The sequence below is a fragment of the Panthera uncia genome (genome assembly GCF_023721935.1).
Source record: "Panthera uncia isolate 11264 chromosome A1 unlocalized genomic scaffold, Puncia_PCG_1.0 HiC_scaffold_17, whole genome shotgun sequence".
Classification (NCBI taxonomy): domain Eukaryota; kingdom Metazoa; phylum Chordata; class Mammalia; order Carnivora; family Felidae; genus Panthera; species Panthera uncia.
Genome location: NW_026057577.1, coordinates 135258117 through 135283212, shown reverse-complemented (window position 1 = coordinate 135283212; position 25096 = coordinate 135258117). Strand labels below are relative to the sequence as shown.

At 36.8% G+C, this 25096-nt stretch overlaps 1 protein-coding gene across 1 annotated transcript in view; it reads right to left on the bottom strand.

Annotated features, from left to right (window-relative positions):
- Window positions 1-25096, bottom strand: part of CDH12 (cadherin 12) — a 268774-nt gene that overhangs the window by 23028 nt on the left and 220650 nt on the right. The window contains exon 7 of the mRNA XM_049648261.1: window positions 7973-8109. Within this exon, the coding sequence (XP_049504218.1) occupies window positions 7973-8109 (137 nt within the window). The remainder of the gene's footprint in view (window positions 1-7972; window positions 8110-25096) is intronic.

The window sequence follows — 25096 nt, the reverse complement described above, 5'->3', positions numbered from 1 at the left end:
AGAGGAGAGGAGAGGAGAGGAGAGGAGAGGAGAGGAGAGGAGAGGAGAGGAGGAAAGCAGAAGGAAGGGAGAAGAGAAGAGGAGAGAGAAGGAGGAAAGAGAAGGAAGGGAAGGGAGGGGAAGGGCAGGGAAGGGCAGGAAAGGAAAGGAAAGGAAAGGAAAGGAAAGGAAAGGAAAGGAAAGGAAAGGAAAGGAAAGGAAAGGAAAAGGAAAGACAACTTGTATTTCTTCCTAAATTGGTGTTTTTCCTATCTAAAGTTCCATTTATTCCCATGTCTGTTACTTGATGCTGGTGGTTTGCTAGAGGTCTGGGTGGAAGGATAGACAAGAATATTCATTCATGGTCTCTTTATGTAGACTGGGCTTCATTGCAATGCACATAGTGGCTAAAGTTCAAGGGCAAGTGTTTTAAAAACAAAAGAAATCAGACAGAAACTCTTGCTTTTATGACCTAAGATGGTCACATAGAAATACACCTCCTCTATGTTAGTCAAGGCTGTCACTAATCCACTTCAAAATTCAAGGGAAAGGAAGATAGAACACAATTCTTTTTCTTTTTTAAATTTCTTTAATGTTTACTTTATTAATTTTTGAGAGAGAGAGAGAGAGCAGGGGAGGGGGAGAGAAAGAGAGAGAGGGGGAGAGAGCAGGCTCCACACCGCCAGCACAGAGCCTGAAGCAGAGCTTGAACCCACAAACCACGAGATCATGACCTGCGTGGAAATCAAAAGTTGGACACCCAACCGACTGAGCTACCCAGGTGTTCTGACAGAACCCAATTCTTTATGGAAGGAATGTCAGCCTCACTGTCAGAAGAACATATGAGAAGAGAAGGACATAGTATGCCCATTTTTGGAACTTATAATCAGAAATCTCTTTCAGAAATGGTTCACTAGTAACTAGCATTGTAACCTTTAATAAGTCCCAGGAAAACTAAATTTTATTTACTTTTTAGAAGTTTTTTATTTAAATTCCAGTTAGTTAACATATAGTGTAATACTAAACCTAACCAAAGAGGTGAAAGATCTGTACTCTGAAAACTGTAAAACACTGATGAAACAAATTGCAAAGGACACAAAGAAATGGAAAAACATTCATTCTCATGGATGGGAAAAATATATTTTAAATTTAACAGGGAAATCAGAACTGATAGGAACTTATGTCCCTGGTGCCATCCTCCTCGGTGTGGGGGGTTTTGCATAAAGGGGCAAAGAGAAGACCCTGGCTTTATCCACAGCTCTCTTCAATGTAGAATATCAGGATTCCACATAAGATTTCATCTGATGAAGTATCCTGATAATCTATCTACAAGTTTGAAAATTACAGATCTATCAATCCCCAGTTACAGGTGAGGGAACTTTGGTGTGATCTTGCCCTACATTTTCTTGTCAGAGTCAAGACTGGAATCCAAGTCCTCTCACTATGCTTTGCACTGTTCTATGATACCGGTCAGTGAACTCAAAGAATAAGAAGACACTGCCTGAGATCTGCCCATGTGTGTGATAATCACTTACTTTCGAAGAGTAACACTTGGGCTGCTATCTAGCTACCATGCTGGGAGAAAGCCCAGTTCACATTCGAGGATCAAATTACAGTTATAATTTTTTGTACTAAATATTCAATAAATCCTGGCCAAATAATAGAATATTTGCAGGAACCAGTGAGAAATGTAATTGAAAATATTTTGAAAACTGTAAAGGACTAACAAACACAAGTTTCCTAGTATGTTAAAATACACTGGAGCTATTAGGCTTCCTCATTTAAAAATGACATCTGCTTTGGGGTGCCTGTGTGGCTCAGCCAGCTAGGCGTCAGACTTCGGCTCAGGTCATGATCTCACATTTCGTGGGTTCGATCCCCGCAACGGGCTCTGTGCTGACAGCTCGGAACCTGGAGCCTGCTTTGGATTCTGTTTCTCCCTCTTTCTCTGCTCCTCCCCCATTCATGCTCTCTCTCTCTCTCTCCTTCAAAAATAAACAAAAACGTTAAAAAAAATTTTAATGACATCTGCTTTGAATACCTACAGAGGTTAAAAATTCAATTTTGTGACTGCACTAAATTGCGACTACCATAATGTCAAGAACAAAATCTTAGCTTTCTGTGACAACAACAAAAACCTGAATGATAGTGCAAACTGAGCATGATACAGTGAATAAGTAACACAAGCTTTCTTTTTCTTTTCTCTTTAAATTAGTTCACTTTTAAATTACAAGTTAAGATAAACGCTAACAATAGCCCTGTTCAATTACAGTAGTATGATCTGCATCTATACCAAGCAATCCATCAAGCGGATTTAAATTACTCATATAAACCCACGCCAAAGTCAAATATTACTTGTCTGTTGGTGACAAAAACTGGTTTCTAGGGGCGCCTGGGTGGCTCCGTCGGCTGGGCGTCCAACTTCACCTCAGGTCATGATCTTGCGGTCCCTGAGTTCAAGCCCCCCATCGGGCTCTGTGCTGACAGCTTGGAGCCTGGAGCCTGTTTCGGATTCTGTGTCTCCCTCTCTCTCTGCCCCTCCCCCACTCAAGCTCTGTCTCTGTCTCTCTCAAAAATAAATAAACATTAAAAAAAAATTTTTAAAAACCTGATTTCTAAAGAAAAAGGAACCTTTAAAAATACAGCCAGTTTTTTTTTCCTCCCAATGAACACACTAGAGAAAACCTATTATTAATTTTAAATATTTGCAATACCATAAAGCCCTTAGATATTCTGAATTCCTGGAGAGCAAGAGCTGAGTCATATTTGTCTTTAAGCCTCCAGAGTTTAACACAGAGCCTAGTACATTCTAGCAAATGAAATATATGAATGTCAAAAACAGACTAAACTGAGAAGCAAAAGTGGGTTCAATACAACCAATAAACCAGGAAACTTCTGTGGATCATGACCCACGAGCACGATGATTGTTGGTGTATTTGCCTTCACCTACGGTCAACAAGACTATAGATGCCATTTCACTTCATGTTCAACTCTCTATAATTTAAAAAAAAAATTCTTCTCAAGTGACTTTCTTTAATATAATCACAGAAAAATAAGTAAACATGGTGATTTTATACAAATAGTTAATAAATGTGAGTCGGTATATATCAAATTTCTGAAACATGCCAATTCACTACAGAACTGTAGGTAGATAGATAGACAGACCTAGGTAGATAGATAGGTAGATACCTAGGTAGACAGATAGACAGACAGGTAGATAGAGATGATAGATAGATATGATGACAGATATGGTGATGATAGATAGATAGATAGCAAGACTAACAATAATTTCAATTTAATTATATGTATGTTGCAAATGTATAAATAAGTTTTTACTATTTTGTACTTATGCATATGAAAGTCACTATGACTAGTTTAACTAACAACTTACTTAAAATATATCTAATAAAGCACAGACAAGTGAGCAACCGTCCCTGTGGAATTCTGTTTTGCAGGGAGAGAGTCCAGGACTCCCATTATCTTTCGGTCACGACCCCAGGTGTGACAGGGGCTGCAAAGGAAATAACTCTGAGCCTCCATTTCCTACCACTCACAGTGTGGACCATAATCTTCATCTTCATTTAATGTATATCAAGCTACAAGACTTGTTTAGTTTATATTATTATTATTGCTTATTATTATTCTAGAAAAATTAGGTACTTTCTTCTCCTTTAGTATAAGAACATAATTTCAAGGCTAGCAACGTGGCATGCAGGCAGATGAATTCCTCAGAAAACTGTACCACAAAATCTATTTCTTTCTGTTTAAACAAATCTATTCTTTCTGTTTAGTAAGCTATAACTTACTAAACGTCTCTATTTTGGTCAGTTTCTAACTACTTCTAAACTTTAATATCCTTAAGAATAGACTTCATCTTGTTTTTCTCATAAACCACAACAAATCGTGTTTTGCATATAAATGACACTCTGGACAAGCTTATGACAACAAATGTATGAATTTGTGTCTAGTCTGAATTATGGATAGTAATGCCAGAGGTTAATTTTTCTGTACATACAAAGATGATATCCTATGCATTATGTTGAAGTAAAATGAAGCTATAACAAAATAGCTTTATATGCCAAATAACCTCAAAAAAAGAATTACCCAACAATTTGATCCCAACTCATAATGGTATATTTACATACAAAATTTTCCCCAAATGACAGTTAGTGAGTCAATTCACTGATACTTGAGCTGTTCCACAATAAATGCAAACAATCCATTGCCATCTGGATAAATATATGACTGAGAAAAGAATTGTCTCTGGTATAATTTGTTTATTTTGTAATTATATAAAATATGTTTTAGGGCTTTAATGTAGATATTTTAAATTATCTTTGTCTAATGATATTTGTTACAGCAACACCAAAAATATATTGGAAACATTTGTGTGTTGATAGTTTCTGATAATTTGAATGAAGTGAATTTTTGGAGCTTCTATCTTTTTTAAGATTCTCAAGAATTAGTATCATAAAAACAGCAAAGCAGTAACACATAAAAGAATTATTAGGAGTCTTATAAATTATTTGGACCTCCAACTATAGCAACACTGATTAATGACTGCTGTTTAATTAATTAAAGTTATTCAATCATTGTAACATTTCATTTTGCCTGAGATTTTTTATGTAAGGGTCAGGCTCTATCATATGCTAGTTCAATGTGCAATAAGGTATACTTACGTGTTTTTTTTCTTCTTGCCAGTATAATGTAAGCTATTTCTCAGTCATTCACCATGATAATGGTTACCTGCTTAGCTGGCTAGTTTGATCGGTGAAAACAGCCTTATGCATTAGAATATGAATACATTTTACTTTTAAACTCTGCAAACTCAAGCAAAATAAAGCCCACAATAAACTATTCTTACTGTAAATCTTAATTATCATAAGGTATGTGTTTAGTCTCTTTACTTTTCACATGAATGCATAGCATTTACCCCAGCAGACTTCCTTGAGGACTCTAAAATACAGTGGTCTATGAACAGATACTAGAACAGGTCAGGGAGATACATATTTTAGAAATGATTATATATATATGGATATATATGGACATATATACATATGTAGCATATATATACATACATATATGTGTGTGTATTTATGTGTTATGTGTCGAAATCCCAGTTCTACATATTTCCCAGTGAGGGCCAACATAAATAATGAGAATCTACTCATGAGGGTTTCCTAATTTGCATTTAAGTAAACTCTAGAGCCAGCATGTGCCCCAATCATGTCGATAGCTAAAAGAAAATGAATTTCTCTAAATATGAAAAATCTAAAATTGAGAATCTACTTCACTGAGAAAGCACAAACTCTTGTCTCATCTTCTACAAGTTGGAGCACAAGGCTCTGACTGGAGGTGTCAGACCTGCTATTATCATGCAATGATGATGTTTGGGTGGTCTACATAGCCACTGGGGAGAAAGAGACCTTCCAGAACTACAGAACAGGTGATTAATGAACTATCTGCAGGCTTTCATCTTCAGTTAAGGTACAGAAGCCTACTAGTCCTACTTTGAAAAATATGCGCGTTGTGTGTGTGTGTGTGTGTGTGTGTGTGTGTATTAAGACGAAGGTTTCAGTAAGATTAGATAGTTTTCTAATGAATGATCTTTTATTATGGGAAATATGTCTTTGCTAAATAAAAGTTATTTGAAGAAACTGTCTCTGCTTAGCTGTCACTTATTATGTATAAGCCATTAGAGTGAATGGTTCAGGAAGGTCTTATAGTCTATAACACAAACAATTCATTTTGACCACATTTGCCGAAGATCTTAAAACTAAACTTTATTTTCTAACTACAGTATGGTGAAGCTACCCCCCATGATTCTGGATGAGTAAAACAGATGAGAGCTGACATGAAAGAAATGATGAGAAACAAATGTAACTGTAATCGGATGTGGTATAGGAGGAGAAAAAAGATGCCAAGCGTGAAAGCAGTCTTCAGGAAAACACCCTAAAGAAAACAGGTGTCCTCCAAAAAGGGAAGACCAGCATTCTGATCTCTTGACGATATGTCTGCTCTAGCAGCTCTGGCAGCTGACTGGATGATCTGCTCTCAAAGCCTGAGTACAGAGGACATACTTTTGTAAGGAGATGGCAGGACAGAGAAATCATACGGTACAAGAGCAGCTTGTAAAACACCTGTTCAGCGTAACAAGGATGGGTGAATTTCCTCTGGGTCAAGTGGGCAAACCGAAAGCTAAAATTGAGAAACCATGTTATAAACTCACCCAAGAAGACTGCCTTCTATGCAAGGGGGGCATGGAATTGAGAAGCCAGAAGATCTACCACTGAGTACTCATATCACGTTCCTATGCAGATGGGATGCCCAGAACCCGCACCGTCAGATAACTCAAAGTTCACTTAAGAAGACGATGTTTGGGCAGCAGCCTTTCCTGCCAGTCCATTTAGTCCTAGAAGCAGTGGCAGCCAATGGAGTATCGTATCGGGCAGATAAGAGAGACTTGTGTGTTTCCCTCTCTCTTTTCCACTCTGACAGGCTGGAGAACGTGTACCCTACAAGCGAGGGGTCACAGTTCCAACTTACGGTGTCACTGAGTTCTGCAGTTATCTATTGCCATGCCACAACAAATAACCCTAAAATATAGTTGCTTGAAATAATTACTGTTTTAGACTTTCTCACAACATTGTAAGAATCCGGGCAGGGCTGGTCTGGGTACATGTTCTGTTTCACACGGCATTGGTGGATGTTACACTGTGGTATTCAGCTAGTACACTTTCCAAGACAGTCTCACTCACATACTCAGCACCCTGGGAGGTACGATGGGAAGGTTGAGCTGAACTGGGATAGTCAACCTGACCACCCACATGTGACCACTCTAGAATGGTTGTCTCAGGGCAATCAGTTTTTTTTTTATGTGACAGGTCAGTGTTCCAAGAAACAAGGTGGAAGCTGCATGTTCTTTTTTGTAAGTCTGACCTTTAATAATCAGAATAACCTAGAAGTAATGAAATCAGTTAAAGACATCATTAAGGCCTGAGAATAGGTGTCTGACTATTCTTGTTTAGTCACAATTGTTGAAGATAAACGAAACTGTTTAATATTTACACCCACTGAGTGGAGACTGAACAAAAAACCCCTCAACAGAAATATTCACATTCAGCTCTCCCCTGCACAGAAAAATGAAATTAGCTGCCAAAGTAGCAGATGGACAAAATAAAATAAGAAGGAAACAAAATGAAAGACACTCAGAAGGGATTTCCCCAAGCCTTTCACAAGACCAGAAGCAGATGACTGGGAGATGCACTCATTTTGCAAACTACATTGAAAACCAAATGTCACCATTCCCCCGACTAATCTGTTACCTGAGGAAGCTGCGATGATATCCTAGGTTGTCCAGACAAACATATATGGCCCATGCCACTTTCAGTCCAGAGGACTGTCTTCTGGACCAAGCAGACACCAACACAAGGGATCAGTCCTAGCAATCCTATTGATTCTGAGGGATTCCTTAAAAAAAACCACTTATAGCTCCTGCATATTCCACAGTGACATTTATAAAAAAAAATCACATTAAAATTACATTCTACGAAAAAGAGAGAAGGAAGAGGGGTGATTTTAAGAATACTCTCTTCAGTTTGAGAAAATATTTCAGAATGGGCTATTTTGTGTGATAATGAATTCCTCCTGCCTGGCCTCTGAAGCTCCCAATATTGTATACAGGGGTCCGGCGTGGCAGAGAAGCTGGAAAGCTGGCAGATTTTTGCAGGCACAGCATTGAAAGGGATGAGGTCACACAATGAAATGCACTCACTGCTAGATATTCATGCAAGTCTGCAAACAGGGCTCATTGGCGGCTGTCACAATTTCTCCGGACTTACGCTACGAGGAAAAGGAACAGGTTTCTGAGTTTCCCCAGGAGACCACTCAGCTGTCAGTCCAAAAATGAAAAACAGCTCAGCAGGGACTCGTTTAAGAGTGTTCAATCCAAAGAACTGCAGTATAACATTGATTCTGTCCATGCCATACTTACTAACTTTACTCGCAATTATGGAGAAATTATACTGCGCGGTGCTTTCTCTGTCTAGTAATTCATTAGTGGCGATGGTTCCTTCAGTTCCATCTATTGTAAAGTAGCTGTCCCCATCACTCTTCCAATCTATGAAGTACCTGTATATAAAAAGAGTAGATGCAAATGTGCAATGATTACACATTAATCATAATGGCAGTCAGGCTAACTTGACACAGTTCCTTATTTTTCTCCCTGTAGCTATTACCCACCTTGCAATAAAGAAGAGTGTAAATGACAGCTTCTTTATTGCAAAGTCAGTATGCTCAAGGGGAAACTGGAAATAATGAAAGATTTAGTACTCCTGCTGTTCATATTATTTTAGGGTCTTGACACCTTGAAAGCTCAGCAGAGACGAAAATTCTAAAGCTGACCATGGGTTTCCTTAACCTGCTGAATATTAAAACTTTTCCAAGCAGTAAAAGATTCCTTAATGGTGGCTGCGGGAAGAACTGGGAGTGGGGGAAGCATCTGGATACAGCTACAAAGAACTTTGGCCAGAACAGAGGTAGAATCTTCATTTCCACAGATAGGAAAAAAAAAATCATATTATGGAAACTAAGGGGCAATTTTGTAACTGACACTGTGGAATTTATAGAGAAGTATTTCCCTCAAACACATATAAAGGAGACACTGTTGTTTTATTACTCTATGTCAGTACAACTTTTTAAAACAAACAAACAGTGAACAATGTCCCTTTATCTCCTTTATTAGTTAACCTTTTGATAATAACAGATGTTACCTTCTTTATGTGAAGAAGCTGAACTAAAACATTCCAAGAAAATTAATTACAAAAACAAGAAATTGCAATTATATAAATCTTTATGCGGCAGATAGAGTAAAAAGTCTTTTTAAAACACATATTTTCAATCATAGTAATAAGCATTTTGAAATCTTAGCATGTACCAGATAATGTTCTAAATGCTTACCTGTATTACCTTATTAAATCCCACAAAAAAACAACAAAAAAAAAAGAATTATTCATCTCCCCACTTTGCCTATGAGGAAACTGAATCATCGAGATATTAAGGAATCTGCCTCAGTTCACATAGAAACTTTTAGAGCGGATATTTGACACACGTCATCAGTCTTTTCCATATAATTATCATTATGTAGTCTTACCAATTTTAAATAGAACTTTATGTGAAAGAGCTCTGCTCATCAAAAGGCTCAACGTGCAATGTATTTATCACCAGTACTCTGGCCTGGGAATCAATACAAACAGACATCATCGAAGTGAGCCCATCTAAATCCCCAGGCCAAAGAATCCGGTTATTCATTGTGGAGTTAATTAAGCCATGCATTTCAAAGTAGAAAGTTATTGTTTTGACAGGTTGGTTATTTAAAACTGGGGCTAGAGGGGGCTCCTGGGTGGCTCAGTCGGGTAAGCATCCGAGTTCGGCTCAGGTCATGATCTCACAGTCTGGGAGTTAGAGCCTCACACAGCCTCAGAGTCTGGAGCCTGCTTCAGCTTCTGTGTCTCTCTCTCTCCGCCCCTCCCCTGTTCATGCTCTGTCTCCCTCTCTCTCAAAAATAAAATAAAAACACTAAAAAAAATTAAACTGGGGTTAGTTTGCATCTCATTTCAGCGCTAGACTAAAACCAATTGCTTTCATAGATGATATTTATGACTCTTGTTAATATTTGTTAGTAACTGCTAGGATCAGAGTATGGGCCATGCTGTTAGTCCGCCTTGGATACTTTCGTGGTTGATTTGAGGGGTGAGAAGGCATTGATGTCTTATGACTTCAATGTTGCATCCTGTCTCATAGGAATGCTCTCAGAAATGAATATTACAGAAATAAATATATAAATGAACTTAAGGCACATTTACAGGTCAGAGAGTATAGAGTATAATAGAGCTATCTCCCTATCACATAATCTCCTTTTCTGAACAAGGAAGCATTTTCTCACAAAACCCCTTTCCAGTACCTTTATTCAATTGAGCATAAGGATAATTTAGAAGAAAATGGCTACTGAATCTCCTTAGTGACTATAGCATTTCTGGAGGAAATTGTTGGTGTAGAGGAACTGGGTCCGATTGTACAATTCACTAAATATTTTCGGAGTGCCTGCTATATACCAAACACTATACTAGAGTTGAGAAATACAGTAAAGCACAATGCCCACCAGTGAGAAGTCCAGTTGGGAGACACAGACAATTTCAGCGCCTGATAGGAAAGAGAACACACCAGGAGTGCAAGGAAAAGACGCCCAGTTCAACACCCGTTGGTTTAGGCAAACTTTCCTTCACATGACGTTTGATGACATTAGAAAGTGATACAGGAATCATTTGGGACAAGAGTGAGGTAGACAAAGTGAGGAGAGGAGGAAAGGCATTTCAGGAGGCTGCGACAGCCATAGCAAAACCATGTTGTGGGTAGGGGGAGCTAACTATAAGCTGCTGGGAATCATGAAAAAATATCTGAAAGGCACAATCATATGGAAAAAGTTCAAAGATTTAGGTCAAGGAGGGTGGTATAAAGTACACTGAGGAGGTGGGGCATGTTTCTATGGCTAATGAACATTATCAAGGGGGATAATTTGTAATCTGGTAGGGCCAGGGAGTTGATGGTAATTTCTTTTTTTTATGTTTTTATTTAAATTCCAGTTAACATACAGTGTAATATTAGTTTCAGGTGTACAATACAGCGATTCAACACTGCCCTACACCACCGGGGCTCATCACAGCAAGTTCGCCCCTTAATCCCCATCACCGATTTCCCCTCCACCATCCACTCACCCACCTCCTCTCTGGTAACCATCTTTTTTTTTTTTTTTCTTTTGGTCAAGAGTCTGTTTTTTAGTTTCAAAATCCTTCCCCTCTGATACCTAGTCTCCTTGTCTTCTATTTGGAAAATGATGTCCACTTAACAGTGTAACAGTGAGTGTTGTTGTAAAGATGAAAAGAGATAGAATATGTGGGACTCGGCATAGAATCATGCGTGTGTGTACATGTGTGTGTATCCCTTTTCTCTTTCCACATTACCGATTATTTCGTTTTACTTCCTAGATTAAAAAAAAAAAAAAAAAAAAGATTCCCTAACATAAAAACATATGCTTACTACTGGGACCAAGTTGTGACATTCACAGTCTTCAACTTTAAAATTCCTGAACCACAGAGCTCCCACACAGACCCCTGGGGTACAAACCATGAGCACAAACATCCAGGCCCTAGTTCACACAATGGTGTTTTTCGTTTGGCACTCATTCACTATTGTCTGGCATCTAATTTTTAGCTCCGTCACCGTATTTTTTGGTGCCTCCTTTCTCCGGATGTTATCCTTTCTGGAATCTTTTTGCCTCCTTCTGGAGTTCTACTGAAACTTATTTGAACATTTTCCACTCAGCTAAATATCTTCAGCGTCTTCCCATAACTGATCAGGCTCCAAGACTGTAGGTCCTGTAGTACGTCCTGGCATCGTCCTGATGCCCTACCTTTGGGTGACTGATCCCTGTGCCTGATTGAACAATAACCATGAGGCAACAACTACCATTTTAAATTGTGATGTTTTGCTCCATATAGCAAGTAAGAAATGACCCCCATCAATGAAGTGGAAATGGAGGTACTCCAACATTTCCTAGACATTTTCAGAGAAGACATGACCGTGTCCTAAAATGTCTAGATTATTTTCAGGAGATACACCCTTCCAGAGTGTAGATCACATGTTTACTTTAGGTTTGCCACAGTCCACAGCCAATCTAAGGGTAGAAGGATATTCTAATTGCAACTGCTCACAACAGTATTACATGAACTGTCTAATTTGGCCTCACTCACCTATATAAATGAGAAAAACCTTGAGATAGAGACTCTGAATCATGTTACCCTTATTTGGGAAGTAGATGAGATTTAAATTTTAAAAAAGGTGTTTATGATCTATATATAATGAAATAAATGTATAGTTCATATAAGTATGCAACCACCGTTGCTAAGAAACCTGTTTTCACAATTGAATAGAAATCAAAAATTAAAGCATTAACTTAATCTTTGCAGACCACTTGACAGGGTACAATTTTATTACTTTTCTGTAAATGAGTTTTCAGAAATGCCTTAAAAAGTTTTCTTCTCTCCATTAGGTAAGCATTCTCCTTAAAATTGTGTCTTTTAATTTGCCTAATAACTTTCTCATGGTTAATGGAAAAGCTAAATTCTCAAACACATTTTGTAAAAAGTCCTTGATGGTCCAGAGTTACTCTAAAAGTATTACATCTCATTCTTTAAGCAATAAAGATGTAGGAGTAATGGTTCAGGTCAAGGTAGAAAATTTTCTTTTGTTAATATGATGATAAACAGAATCTCTTCATTCTGTCTTAGTCACTGTTTTGTTTTGTTTTTTTTCATTTTTTTTTGAGGAAGATAATTAAATGAAAGTAAATTCCATTCAATTTATTTTCGCAAACATTTTATTGAGAACCTAAGGCACATACGACAACACTTAGGTTATAGTCGCTTCATCAAGAATCACAATTAATTTTTTTTTCTTAGAAATCCCAACATTTCTCTCAAACTTTGTTACATCTTAGTTGTTAGTTTCCTATTAATCCCTTTTAGTTTAGTTTTGTTTTGTTTTTTCTAATCCTCTTCTTCATTCTAACTTTCCCCTTAGGAAAAGTAAACATTATATCATAGACAGTATAGAGAGCTTCTCTTGTTGTTTGCTGTGAAATGAAACATTTTTATAAAATTATAATCATTTGGGGCGCCTGGGTGGCTCAGTCGATTGAGCGTCTGACTTTGGCTCAGGTCATGATCTCACACTCCATGCGTTCGAGCCCCGCGTTAGGCTCTGTGCTGACAGCTCGAAGCCTGGAGCCTGCTTCAGATTCTGTGTCTCCCTCTCTTTCTCTGCCTCTCCCCTGCTCATGCTCTGTCTCTTTCTGTCTCAGAAATAAATAAAAACATTTTTAAAAAATTAAAAAAAAATAAATAAAATTATAATCATTTAATAAAGTCATAAATCTTCTGTCTTTAAATTTTCCACTTGGAGGCACATAATATGTTTATAAATACATCCTTAAAGAAAGAGAAATACATCATAATCCACATTTTTATTAAAATTAGAGTTGTTATATTTTAATTTCCCTCCAGGTTGCTTAAGAGTTTCTTAGCTTTTTATCGCTCATCATCAGGGAAATACAAATCGAAACCGCAATGAGATACCACCTCACACCTGTCAGAATGGCTAATATTAACAATTCAGAAAACAACAGCTGTTGACGAGGATGCAGCGAAAGGGGGACGCTCTCACTCATTTTTAAAAAGTGACATGTGGTGGGGTGCCTGGGTGGCTCAGTCAGTTGAGCATCTGACTTTGGTTCAAGATATGATCTCGCAGTCTGTGAGTTCGAGTCCCACGTGGGGCTCTGTGCTGACAGCTCAGAGCCTGGAGCCTGCTTCGGATTCTGTGTCTCCCTCTCTCTCTGTACCTCCCCTGCTCAGACTCTGTCTCTCTGTCTCTCAAAAATAAATAAACATTAAAAGAATAAATAGTCACATGTGGTCTTCTGACTGTGCATCAGATTTTTATGTATCTAAATGCCAACTTTATCTGTCCCTAGAGTTTTATACCCAGAAACTCAGAAGCAGCTTGCTCTAGTGGGAAAAAAGTAAAGGTTAAGCAAATACTGATTCAGTTTGGGTTCTGCCATTAAGAGCTTCAGTATTAAACAGAACTTTCAGTTTCTCATGTATTACAAAATACGGACAGCTCTATCTGACTAAATAAGGAAGGAATGCGATCATGCCTTTGCCCATGTTTCTCCCTGTGAAGCCTTAGCAAATCCCTCCAGGCAGATTTATTGCTTCTTTATTATAAAATTCTATCTTCTTACTTCTTTTATCTAATATCTATTTTAATTGGTGTTAACAGTCTCTCTCCAATGAGAATAGTGAAATAATTGCATTTTGCTTTGTTGTTACAGTAAGTTTCTATAGAATACTCAGAATTCATCACCAAATTTACTGCTCTATCCATAATATCTTGTATGTATGAGTTCCATTATGTTATAAAATACCTGACTGTTGTTAATAATAGTCTGATGATATTTCAAGCATGGAATTACTTCATGTGTATCTTTGAATATTCAAACATTAATTCTGAAGCCCTTTTCAGGTACCTTCAACTTAACTACTTCCTTGAACTGAATCAAATGCTTGTTGATGCAAGTCACAGTTGGAATTATTTACTCTCTAGTGGCTGTGGCCAAATGTCTCTGCACTACAGACATTCTAACTAGAGCAATTTACCATTTGACACCCAAATATAGACATCATATTTAAAAGACGGCTTTTATTTCCCTTTTTTCTGATAACAAAGCTTCATCTCCTCTTTGCAGTTTGTTTACTGTTTAGCTCCTTTACATTCTGAAAATCACTCACATTCTCTTAAGTCATCAACTAGTCTTGTAATATTTTCTAGGGAGAGGGTTTTATATCTATGATATATTTAAAGTAACTGATCCTTTGTTAGCAAGGATGTGGAAAAAAGGGAACCCTTGTGCACTGCTGGTGGGAATGCAAACTGGTGCAGCCACTGTGGAAAACAGAATGGAGGTTCCTCAAAAAATAAAGAGAGAACTACCCCATGACCCAGCAACTGCACTACTAGGGATTTATCCAAAGGACACAAAGATGCTAATTCGAAGGGGCACATGAACTCCAATATTTATAGCTGCACTATCGACAGTAGCCAAAGTATGGAAAGAGCCCAAATGTCCATCGATGGATGAATGCATAAAGAAGATGTGGTGTGTGTGTGTGTGTGTGTGTGTGTGTGTAATGCAAAATTACTCAGTGATCAAAAAGAAAGAAATCTTACCATTTGCAACAACATGGTTGGGACTAGAGTGTACTAAGTAAAGTACTAAGTAAAAATGTGCTAAGTAAAATAAGTAAGTCAGAGAAAGACAAATATCATGTGATTTCACTCATATGTGGAATTTATGAAACAAAACAGATGAACATAGGGGAAGGGGATCAAAACTAAGATAAAAAGAGAAAGGTAGACAAACCATAAGAGACTCATATACAGAGAACAGACTAAAGGTGGCTGGTGGGGTATTCGGTGGGGGCTGGGCTAAATGGGTGATGGGCATTAAGGAAGGCACTTGCTGGGATGAGCATTGGGTATTACATGTAAGTTATGAATTACTAAATTACACTATATGTCAACTTGGATTTAAATAAAACTTATGAAAATAATAAAATAAAGAAACTGATCTTTAAAAATCAAAATAATATGAAATTTCAAATAAATGTGAGAAAAGTCTATTTATAAAAGCAATTAAAGAAATTATAGAGAGAAGGGAATGAGCTATAAAATGTGTGTGTCGTATATGGGGTACTCCCTCAGCATTTCAAGATAAAACAAAGAATGAAACCTCCAGCAGGCAAAAGGTAAATGCAAAAGTCAGTTATAAACAAATATATAAATTTGGATGTTTTGTCATTTTGAGGAGTTAGCATGAAATATAATAGGATAGCCTGCAAAGTAACACATCACCCTAACTAGTATCTGGACACTTAGCCATTGAGATTTCCTTGAGTATATCACTAGAATAACATAAAATTTTGTCTAAAAATAAAAGCAAATTCATCAATGGATTGGTCAATCCACATAAAAATTAGACCTGTAAGTCTGTATCACAGATCCATTGAATTTTGTCAATAAATCCTCAATTTTGTCTAAATCTTATAAGAACTTTGTGGTTGTCTAAAAAAATGAAAGGCACTGAATCTCAAATAATAAAATTTTACTTCAATACATACCAAAAATTTGTTAATAAAACAACCGTATATTTTGGGTTTTGCTTTTCCAGCCTGATAAATGTCAATGGTGTCAGTTCAATTAAACATTTTTCAGATTTAGTTAAAGTTGGTGTAAGACTTCAATCAGAGTAACACAGGGACGCCTGGGTGGCTCAGTCAGTCAAGCGTCCGACTTTGGTTCAGGTGGTAATCTCACACTCAGTGACTTTGAGCCCTGCGTCAGGCTCCGTGCTGACAGCTCAGAGCCTGGAGCCTGCTTCAGATTCTGTGTCTCCCCCTCTCTCTGCCCCTCCCCTGCTCATGCTCTGTCTCCCTCTGTCTCAAAAATAAATAAAACATTAAAAAAAAATTAAATCAGGGTAACATAAATAAAGTGTTTAGAATACTTTCACGTGTATAATATAGTCCATGGTTACCATATTTAAGGGATTAAATATTGTACATTTTTACTGACTTGTTTTGGCTTTCTACCAAATTTTGTTTAATAAGCTACTCAAAGCTATGAAATTTTAATTATATTTTCAACAATTTTCTTAAAATTGCAAAGCAACTCAAAAACTTAGGTGAGTTGCACTGAAAAAGGGAAACACTTAGCTCTCCGTTTAGAATCTGGCTGCTTATGGTTAAATCCTATGCTCATCCTTACTGAAGACATAATTGGATCTTCCTAAGCCTCAGTTTCTCCCTCTATAAAATAATGTCAGTTACAATGTTTCAACAAAACTCACCAAAGTGCCCGGCTCAAAGCCAGGAACAAATTAGCTATTACAAGGTCACCATATATTGATGGTTATCAAATTCACTATATATTGGTGGCACCCAAAGTAAATAAAAGTAAACTTGTCCATTTTGTACACGTTCTTTGCAGTAGCTCCTTTTTATTGATTGTCAATGGATTGGTCATTTGAGGAAAGCAAAATAAGCTTATTCACAAAGGAATTTCTCATTCTTCATGGCAAGTTAAAATCTCTATCTTCTCTATCGACAACCTTTCAAATGAATTATTCTTAATCATTTCATGGATGTAAATTTAGAGGGAATGCTTCTTTCATTCCCAGTGCAATCAAAATAAGCAGGGAATTCTAGTAAAGGTGTTGCCTTTCTCTAACATTGTCAACCTCACCATAGATCTGCTTGTAAATGGGAGATTCTGATGGATAAATAATTGGATAAGAGCATGTCTAAAGCTTATACATACTCAGTTGTCTCACTGGGGGTAGCTTCTGCTGAGTTTCTGGCTAGTGGAGATCAAGGAGAGATTACAGATATGTAAATACAGTCTCTGATAAATTACATAACTGAAAAATAGCGTTAAGAAATCTGAAAATGAAATTCACCCAAACTCAACTTTTCTCTTTACTTTTGTTCACACAATTCCATTCCCTTCAATTAAAATAGTTTCTCACCTTCTATTTCATCTCCCTCACCCTTGACTTTAAAGAATTCTTGTATATTTTGGAGAACAGTCCTTTATCAGATGTGTCTTTTGCAAATATATATATATATATATATTAAAATTCACGTTGTGAATGCTAAAGTAAAGAGATAAGGCAAGCAGTGCTCAAAAAGGATTAACTGTTTTATCTTAATGAATATTTTATATAACCTTATGGATAAAATGTTTTCTCCCAATTGCTATCTGAGTCTTCAGTATTTTCTAAGAAAACAGTCCATAAATATAAAATTAGTTGGCTCTCTGCTAAATAATAAAAACCAGAATACCAAAGGGTGATTAGAGATGTACAAAATGAGAAATTGGACTCTACATAATGAAGCATTTTTAAACCTCACTTTAAGAAAAAGAAATCATGTGTTACTCTCTTTATCAGAAACTATCTTTCATGAATCACTTCATTAATTCTAAGCGGAGACAACCTGACCTTTAACACTACCTAGGATTAAGTATCACCAAAATATATATTGCAAATTTTTAGATCACTGGAAAGATGCAGGGAAAATAACTATAAAGAATACAGAAAACATTAAATGAAAAAATAGGGATAATAAGTACAAATGATAGACATGGGGGGGAAGCAGATAGAACCTTATATTATGGAATATTTCAAAGAAACTCAGGGAAAAAGTAGAAAGAATTATGGAATTTAGGCACTACAGTAGCAGCTTTAAGTGTTAATATCTGGGGAGGTTGCCCTATTGACTTTTTTACTACTGTGTTGTGTTTAGGACCCTCAAGAGAATTATTTGTCCAAAGTTGATTTTTGTATGGTGTCTACTTGCAAAGGTACTGATGACATTTAGCTTCCATTAACTCTATTTATAAAAGCTAAGGACCTGAAAAAACATTTACAAAAAAGAAGAAGAGTAAGAAGAAGAAAAAGAAGAAGAAGAAGAAGAAGAAGAAGAAGAAGAAGGAGAGGAGGAGGAGGAGAAGGAGGAAGAAAGAGTATACTCTTGACTGCATTGTGTTAAGATGGTTCTATATAGAGAGATATAGAGATAATAATATAGAGATAAAGCTCAATAAAGATTATATCTAAACACCCAGGTCTTCAAACCTTTAAAAAACCAAAAGACCTATTATGTTTATATACCTAGATCTGTTTATGGTCAATTTGGAAAAATCAAATGCACATATATACATACATACATACTCTACATTTCATTAATACATTTCATTATATATTAGTATAAATATATTAAGAGAATTTTACATGTAGTATGTAAGAGAATAAGGAAATATTACTATCAAGTATCTTTTTATTCATGTATTTGTGGATGGTGGTTAAAAAGTGAATACATATTTATTCAATAAGCTAAAAATGGTAGGTACCATGATAGAGTTCAATATGGTTGGTGTCTTTAGTGAATATGAAAGATAGGAAAAACACAAGATTGAGAGGAAGGAGAAGTGAGTTAGAATATATATATATATATATATATATATATATATGTGTGTGTGTGTGTGTATATATATATATGTGTGTGTGTGTGTGTATATACACACACAAACACACACACACATGTGTATGTATGTGTATGTATATATATATGTATACATATATATGTATATATATATATATATATATTATTGCCTGTTCATATATATATGGCTTTGCCACCTAAGATGGCAGAATTCTAGGATGAACAAGATGAAATAGAGTGAGAAACTATTTTATGTAGGGAATAGAATTGTGTGAACAAAGGTAAAGAGAAAGGGTGAATTTTGGTGAATCTCATTTTCAGATTTCTGAATGCTAATTCTGAGCTGAACATCATTTAATGGTATATCTGAGTTGTATATGTTTATCAAGGACTTTATTTGCATATCTATAATATCTCCTTGATATTCTTGGGCAGCCATTAGGCAGAAACTCGGATAATTGAGTATATAAAGCTTTAGACATGCTTTTTATCAAGCTGTTCATCCATCAAAATGTCCGGCTTACAATAGGATCTTATCTGGAGTTGACACTATGAAAGAAAGGCAACCCTTACTAAAATTCCCTGCTCATTTTGATTGCACTGGGGAAAAAAAAATAGCATTCATAAAGTTCAACAATATGAAAACAAAAACTTATTTTAAAAACTGGTCAAAGAATTTAACAAATCTTACCAAAGAAGCTATACAGATGTCAAATAGGCATGTAAGAAGATGTCCTATCAAGCTCTTTCATCAGCAAATTAAAACAACTATGAGATATTACTACACACCTATCAGGATGTCCCAACTTTGGAATGCTGACAACACCAAATGCTGGTGAGGCTGTGGAGTAACCAGAACTTGCATTCATTGCTGGTGGCAATGCAAAATGGCGCAGCCACTTTAGATGACAAAGTAGTGGCTTCTTACAAATCTAGGCATTATCCCACCATATGTTCCAGCAAACGCACTTCTTGGTATTGACACAAAGGAGCCATAAACAGGTAGGAAGGAATTTTTATGTATGTTACTAAGAGAAAGATGTCAATCTGGAAAGCCTACATACTCTATGACTCCAACTATATGACATTCTGGAGAAGTTAAACTATAGAGGCAACAAATATGTAATTGACATACAGGGCTTGGTAGGGCTGGGGGAGTGATGAATAGGCAGAGCCTGGGGGATTTTAGTGTGAAAATACTCTGTATGATGTCTACTGATGGATACAGGTCATTATACATTTACTTGAACCCCCAGAATGTACAGAACCAAGAGTGAATCCTAAGGTAAACTATGGACTGTGGGTGATTATGATGTGTAGGTTCAGTTGGAACAAACGTACCACTCTGGTGGACATCAGTCATGGAGGAGCCTATGCATGTGTGGTGGCAAGGGATGTCGGGGAAATCTCTGCAAACTTAAGTTTTGCTGTGAACTTAAACTTCTCTAAAAATGCTAAAATGTAAAAATCTGGGGTGCCTGGGTGGCTCAGTCAGTTGAACATCCGACCTCAGCTCAGGTCATGATCTCACAGCTCATGGGTTGAAGCCCTGTGTCAGGCTATGTGCTGACAGCTCAGAGCCTGGAGCCTGCTTTGGATCCTGGGTCTGCTTCTCTCTCTGCCCCTTCCCCCTCATGCTCTCCTTCAAAATAAATAAACATCAAAAAAAAAAAATGCAAGACATCTATGAAAAACTTAATAAATAAATTAAAATGTAAAAAAAAATTTATACCAATACCTCATCATTTAATCGTACAAAAATCTCACTAAATAAGTGAAAATGAAAGTGGAGAATGAAAAATTAAAGACGTTGTGAAAAAATAAAGATATGGCATACAAATGATGTAAATATGAGAAGAAAAAGTAGAGAGAACCTGGTATTATGGAAAAATTCAAAGAAACTTAGGGGGAAAAGGGGAATGTGGAATTTAGACACTGCAGTAGAGGCTGAATGTATTAATGTCTGGGAGTGGGCGACTTTTTGAATTTTGAAGTTTTGCCTGTTTTTTGTTTTGTTTTGTTTCGTGTTGTTGAGAGACAGGGAGTGCAAAAATGGGAGGACGGGGAAGGAAGATCTGACGTGGGATCTGCACTGACAGCAGTGAGTCCATGTGGGGCTTGAACTCACGAACTACGATATCATGACCTGAGCCAAAATCGGACATTCAACTGACTGAGCAACCCAGACACCCCTGAATTTTTACCATTTTTTCAAATCTTTTTTTTATTAGTTTTTTCTTTATTTCTGAGAGGCAGAGAGAGACACAGCGCGTGAGGGGGAGGGGCAGAGAGAGAGGGAGACACAGAATCGGAAACAGGCTCCAGGCTCTGAGCTGTCAGCACAGAGCCCGATGCGGGGGCCCGAACTCAGGAACCATGAGATCATGACCTGAGCCGAAGTTGGACGATCAACTGACTGAGCCACCCAGGCAGCCCGAATTTTTACCATTTAATTACCACTGAAAATAAATTATATATGTTGCTACCAGATGGTATTTGATAAGCTGGGTCTCTTTTTCCTCTCACTTCCTAAGGGTGTTTTGTAGTTGAGCTCAACTTCCTGTCCATATAATAAGATTTTTGATGTATTGGAAATGTCTCTCAAATAAAAATCAGCTATACTGATAGTCTCTTAATTCATGATGAAAAAATCAATTCCAGTTGATTACAGATTTTTTTTTTCCCAAAACTCTGGTGAACAGACCAAATTTAGGATTTCAGATAATTTTAAGCAGGACACAGATAAACATTTCTATTTTAATGACAAGTTATTAATTATTTTAAATATCACAATCTACTTATGGTAATTGATAATGGTTTTCTGTTTATTAATTGATTTTACTACTTGATTTAAGTGGTAGGTTTTGGTTAGAAATACCGTTAAACAGAAGGTTACATGAATAAGGAGCATTTTAGTTGTTCAATTAAATTATGTAATTTTGAATTTATATATGGAAGTTTATATGTACAAAATACATTTTACTTTGAGTCATCAGATTCTTATCATCCCATACTTCTTACATAGATTGAGTTTAGAATTGAATTATCCATTTTCCCATTTTATACATAAAATTAATTAGATTAAATTTTCTTTTAAAATTCATAGGATAACTAAGAAGTTTACGTCTTTGTAACAAAAGAAACATGGCAGACTGAACAAAATTATCCCCTAAAATCTCTCTGTAGCTCAAATCACTCATACTCAAGACAAATGTTAATTTTCATGTAACTGAATAGTGATCATATATTTTAAATTTCATTTCTAAGCTTAAGAGACTACTGTTGTGAAAATCCCTCATTTCACCAGTGGTGGGCAAACTCATTCTCACTTGACTCACAAGAAACTGTTCTCATAAACTATATAATAAGAGGGTCAAAGGATACAGAACATTAGAGACAGGAAATGAATGTATCTAATAGCAAAGGCTAGAAGAGTAAAGGAAACAATAACGAGAAATTAAGCTTGGGATGGGGGGGACCAGATATGGTATACGGTTGACTCCTGAACAACACAAGTTTCAACGGCACAGGTCCACTTATATGAGGGTCTTCTTTGATACATACAAAACAGTTTTGTAAATGTATTTTATCATCCTCATGCTTTTGTTAATACGTTTTATTTTTCTGGCTTACTTTATTTTAAGAATGCAGTATATAATATATATAACATACAAAATATATGTTAATGGCTGCTTACATTAATCATGAGGGTTCTGGTCAATAGTAGGCTATTAGAGATTTTGGGGAGTCAAGTTACGTGTGGATTTTCAACTATGCAGAGGGTTAGAGCCACTAGCCCCCACATTGTTCAAGGGTCAACTACATTTGGGGTTATTACACCCAACTGTACCTTTCTTCAAAATTGTTTTAATCCTTGCTTAATGCCATTGCATTCTGGTTCTTTATTCTGGGCTCAGTGATAATAAAAAAAATATACTGGGGTGCCTCGGTGGCTCAGTCAGTTAACCATTCGACTCTGGATTGCAGCTCAGGTCATGAACCCACGGTACATGGGATCGAGCTCTGCACTGACAGCATGAAGCCTGCTGGGAATTCTCTCTCTCTCCCTCTCTCTCTGCCCCTCGCCCGCTTGTGGTCTCTCTCTCTCTCTCTCTCCCTCTCTCTCTCTTTTCTGAAAATAAATAAATAAACCTTAAAAAGGTAATAAAATACCCACTGGTATGGAATAATGTAGCTCTGAATTAATGCCTTGTACAGTAACCCTGTGAAAAGACAGTGAAGCAAAGGGAAACAAAGTGTACCTAAATGTTAGGTAATTTCACATTTTGATGCTTATTTTTCACAACATCTTTTTACTACCATTTTTAAGTGCGCAAACATGTTTTCAGGCCCCAAATACGATGATTCATACCCTATGTTTCCTCAACTGACATGATTCAAGCTTATTGTTTACTCCAAGGACATGGAAGGAAGAGAGCTTTCATGTTGATTCAAAAGCTGCTCTGTCTTTTGACAACCCCTCACGGGGATCAATTAGATCCATCTGTGTCTACAGCTTTGGTGAGTCAGGCTGCTACCCATTAGAAGGAAGGCTAGTGATGCCGCTTTATTCCATATACAGTAGCTCTTGTCGGACACTAGCTCGTGTGACAGTAACCCCCCCCCCCCACCAACAACAACAAAACCAGTCTTACAGTTGAATTGTTTCTCTAAAACATAGCTTTCCTTTATTCCTCACACCAGGATCTTAACTCTAAACATGTTCTTGTATTTGGAAATCTGAAACCCTCACCACCCTCCCACCTTTGCCAGGTGGTGGGTTTCCTTATAAATTCTCTGATTTGTTTGGTTTTGTTTTTGACATACTGCATTAAGTTCGTATTTTATAAATATTTTGATCCCATCATGCTTTGATCAGTCTTCAAAGATAGAACATACAGTAAATTAAATAGCTTAGCACGTTCTCTAGATCTCTTGTTTCACTATGTTCCAGAATTCTCATTTACTGTATGTATCATAGAGAATTTCAATCCATATTTATTTACCTACTACTTTCCTTACAGCCTTCAATATTTCTTCTGTAACTGTTTATATTCTCGAAATTCCCCGTAAATCTACTCACGAGGCATTTCCCAGTTTCACAATTATCAACAGCACACTTGTGGTCTTAAGAATAGGATTGATGAATGATGACAGGTTAATATATAACAGCTACTAACAGAGCTGATTCTTGAGAACGCTTCTACAAACACTAGTAATAAACACACTCTTCTGGAGTTTAACCGAGTGTGAGTCATGTTGTAAAATGGACATGTAGAACAACAACTTGAATCCAATGAGGAAATTAACCAGCATTCAACCTGACATGTAGGGGCACTCAGGAGTTTCTATTTCTCTTCTCTTTCCCAAGACAAATGGTGCTTCTTTAGCGTTCTCTCCTGACCACTGACGTGTTTCGAGAAGAGGAATACTCAGACCATTTTGGGAGATAGATTCATATGAATACAAAGAACAAGGCTTACTTGCTCTCAAGCCATTTCCTGAGACTTTCCTATATGCTATGAATGTGTTGAAGTAACCACTGAATGATTTATGCATTTTTTTGTATTATTGCCCCATGACAGAAAGTCTTATAAGATATGTGTCTATATATTTTCCTTAGGTCAATAGTGTTTTTGCATCAAAAGCCAACTTTTCTTTGGTCTGATTTTGTATATGAAAGTTTAACCCCTTAGAGGTGGAAGATTCAGAACAAATCGCACACTGCTCTCTCTCTTTCTTTTCTACTTTTTTTTTTTTTTTTTTTTTTTTTTTTTTTTTTTTTTTTTTTTTTTGGTTTCCCAGTGCTTGTATGCATGTGGGATATGGGCAGCTAGCAGGGAATTGAAAGGTTCAGAAGAAATAGAGTTGAATCAATAGGAAGTCTCAAACTATGTTGCAGAATCGATGTATAAGTGAGGGAAAGGGAAATCCCACTGTTTCAACAGTAGTACAAATGGAATGTATGGGTTTCGGGAGGAAGGAGAGAGAGAGATTCTTTTCTTACTCTACCGATGGCTTTGTTGACTCACTACCCAGCAGCCTTATAGCAAAAGGAGCTCTTTGTAACGTCTGGGCTTTGAGCAGTCCCATAATTCATCTTACCCTAGAACTGGCTCTAAATGCTTTCATCAGTGGACACAATTGTCAGTGAAAAAAATGAACTGCAAATGGCAAGTGGTCAAACCATCTTTCTCAAACACTAACTTCCAGCAAGAGACAGAGATTTTTGAGTAATTGAAAAAATGTATTAAATGTCTACTATACTTCAGGTACTGTGAAAGTATCTCCATATCATGAATCATGGGAATTCATCCTTTGAGGTTGTATTAATAAATGCCTTTTACAAAGGAAAAATCGCGACTGGTTAGCTTGAGTAACATGTTCACCATCATGCCACTGTTAAGCCACTGCTACAGGGACTGATAGCAGATGTC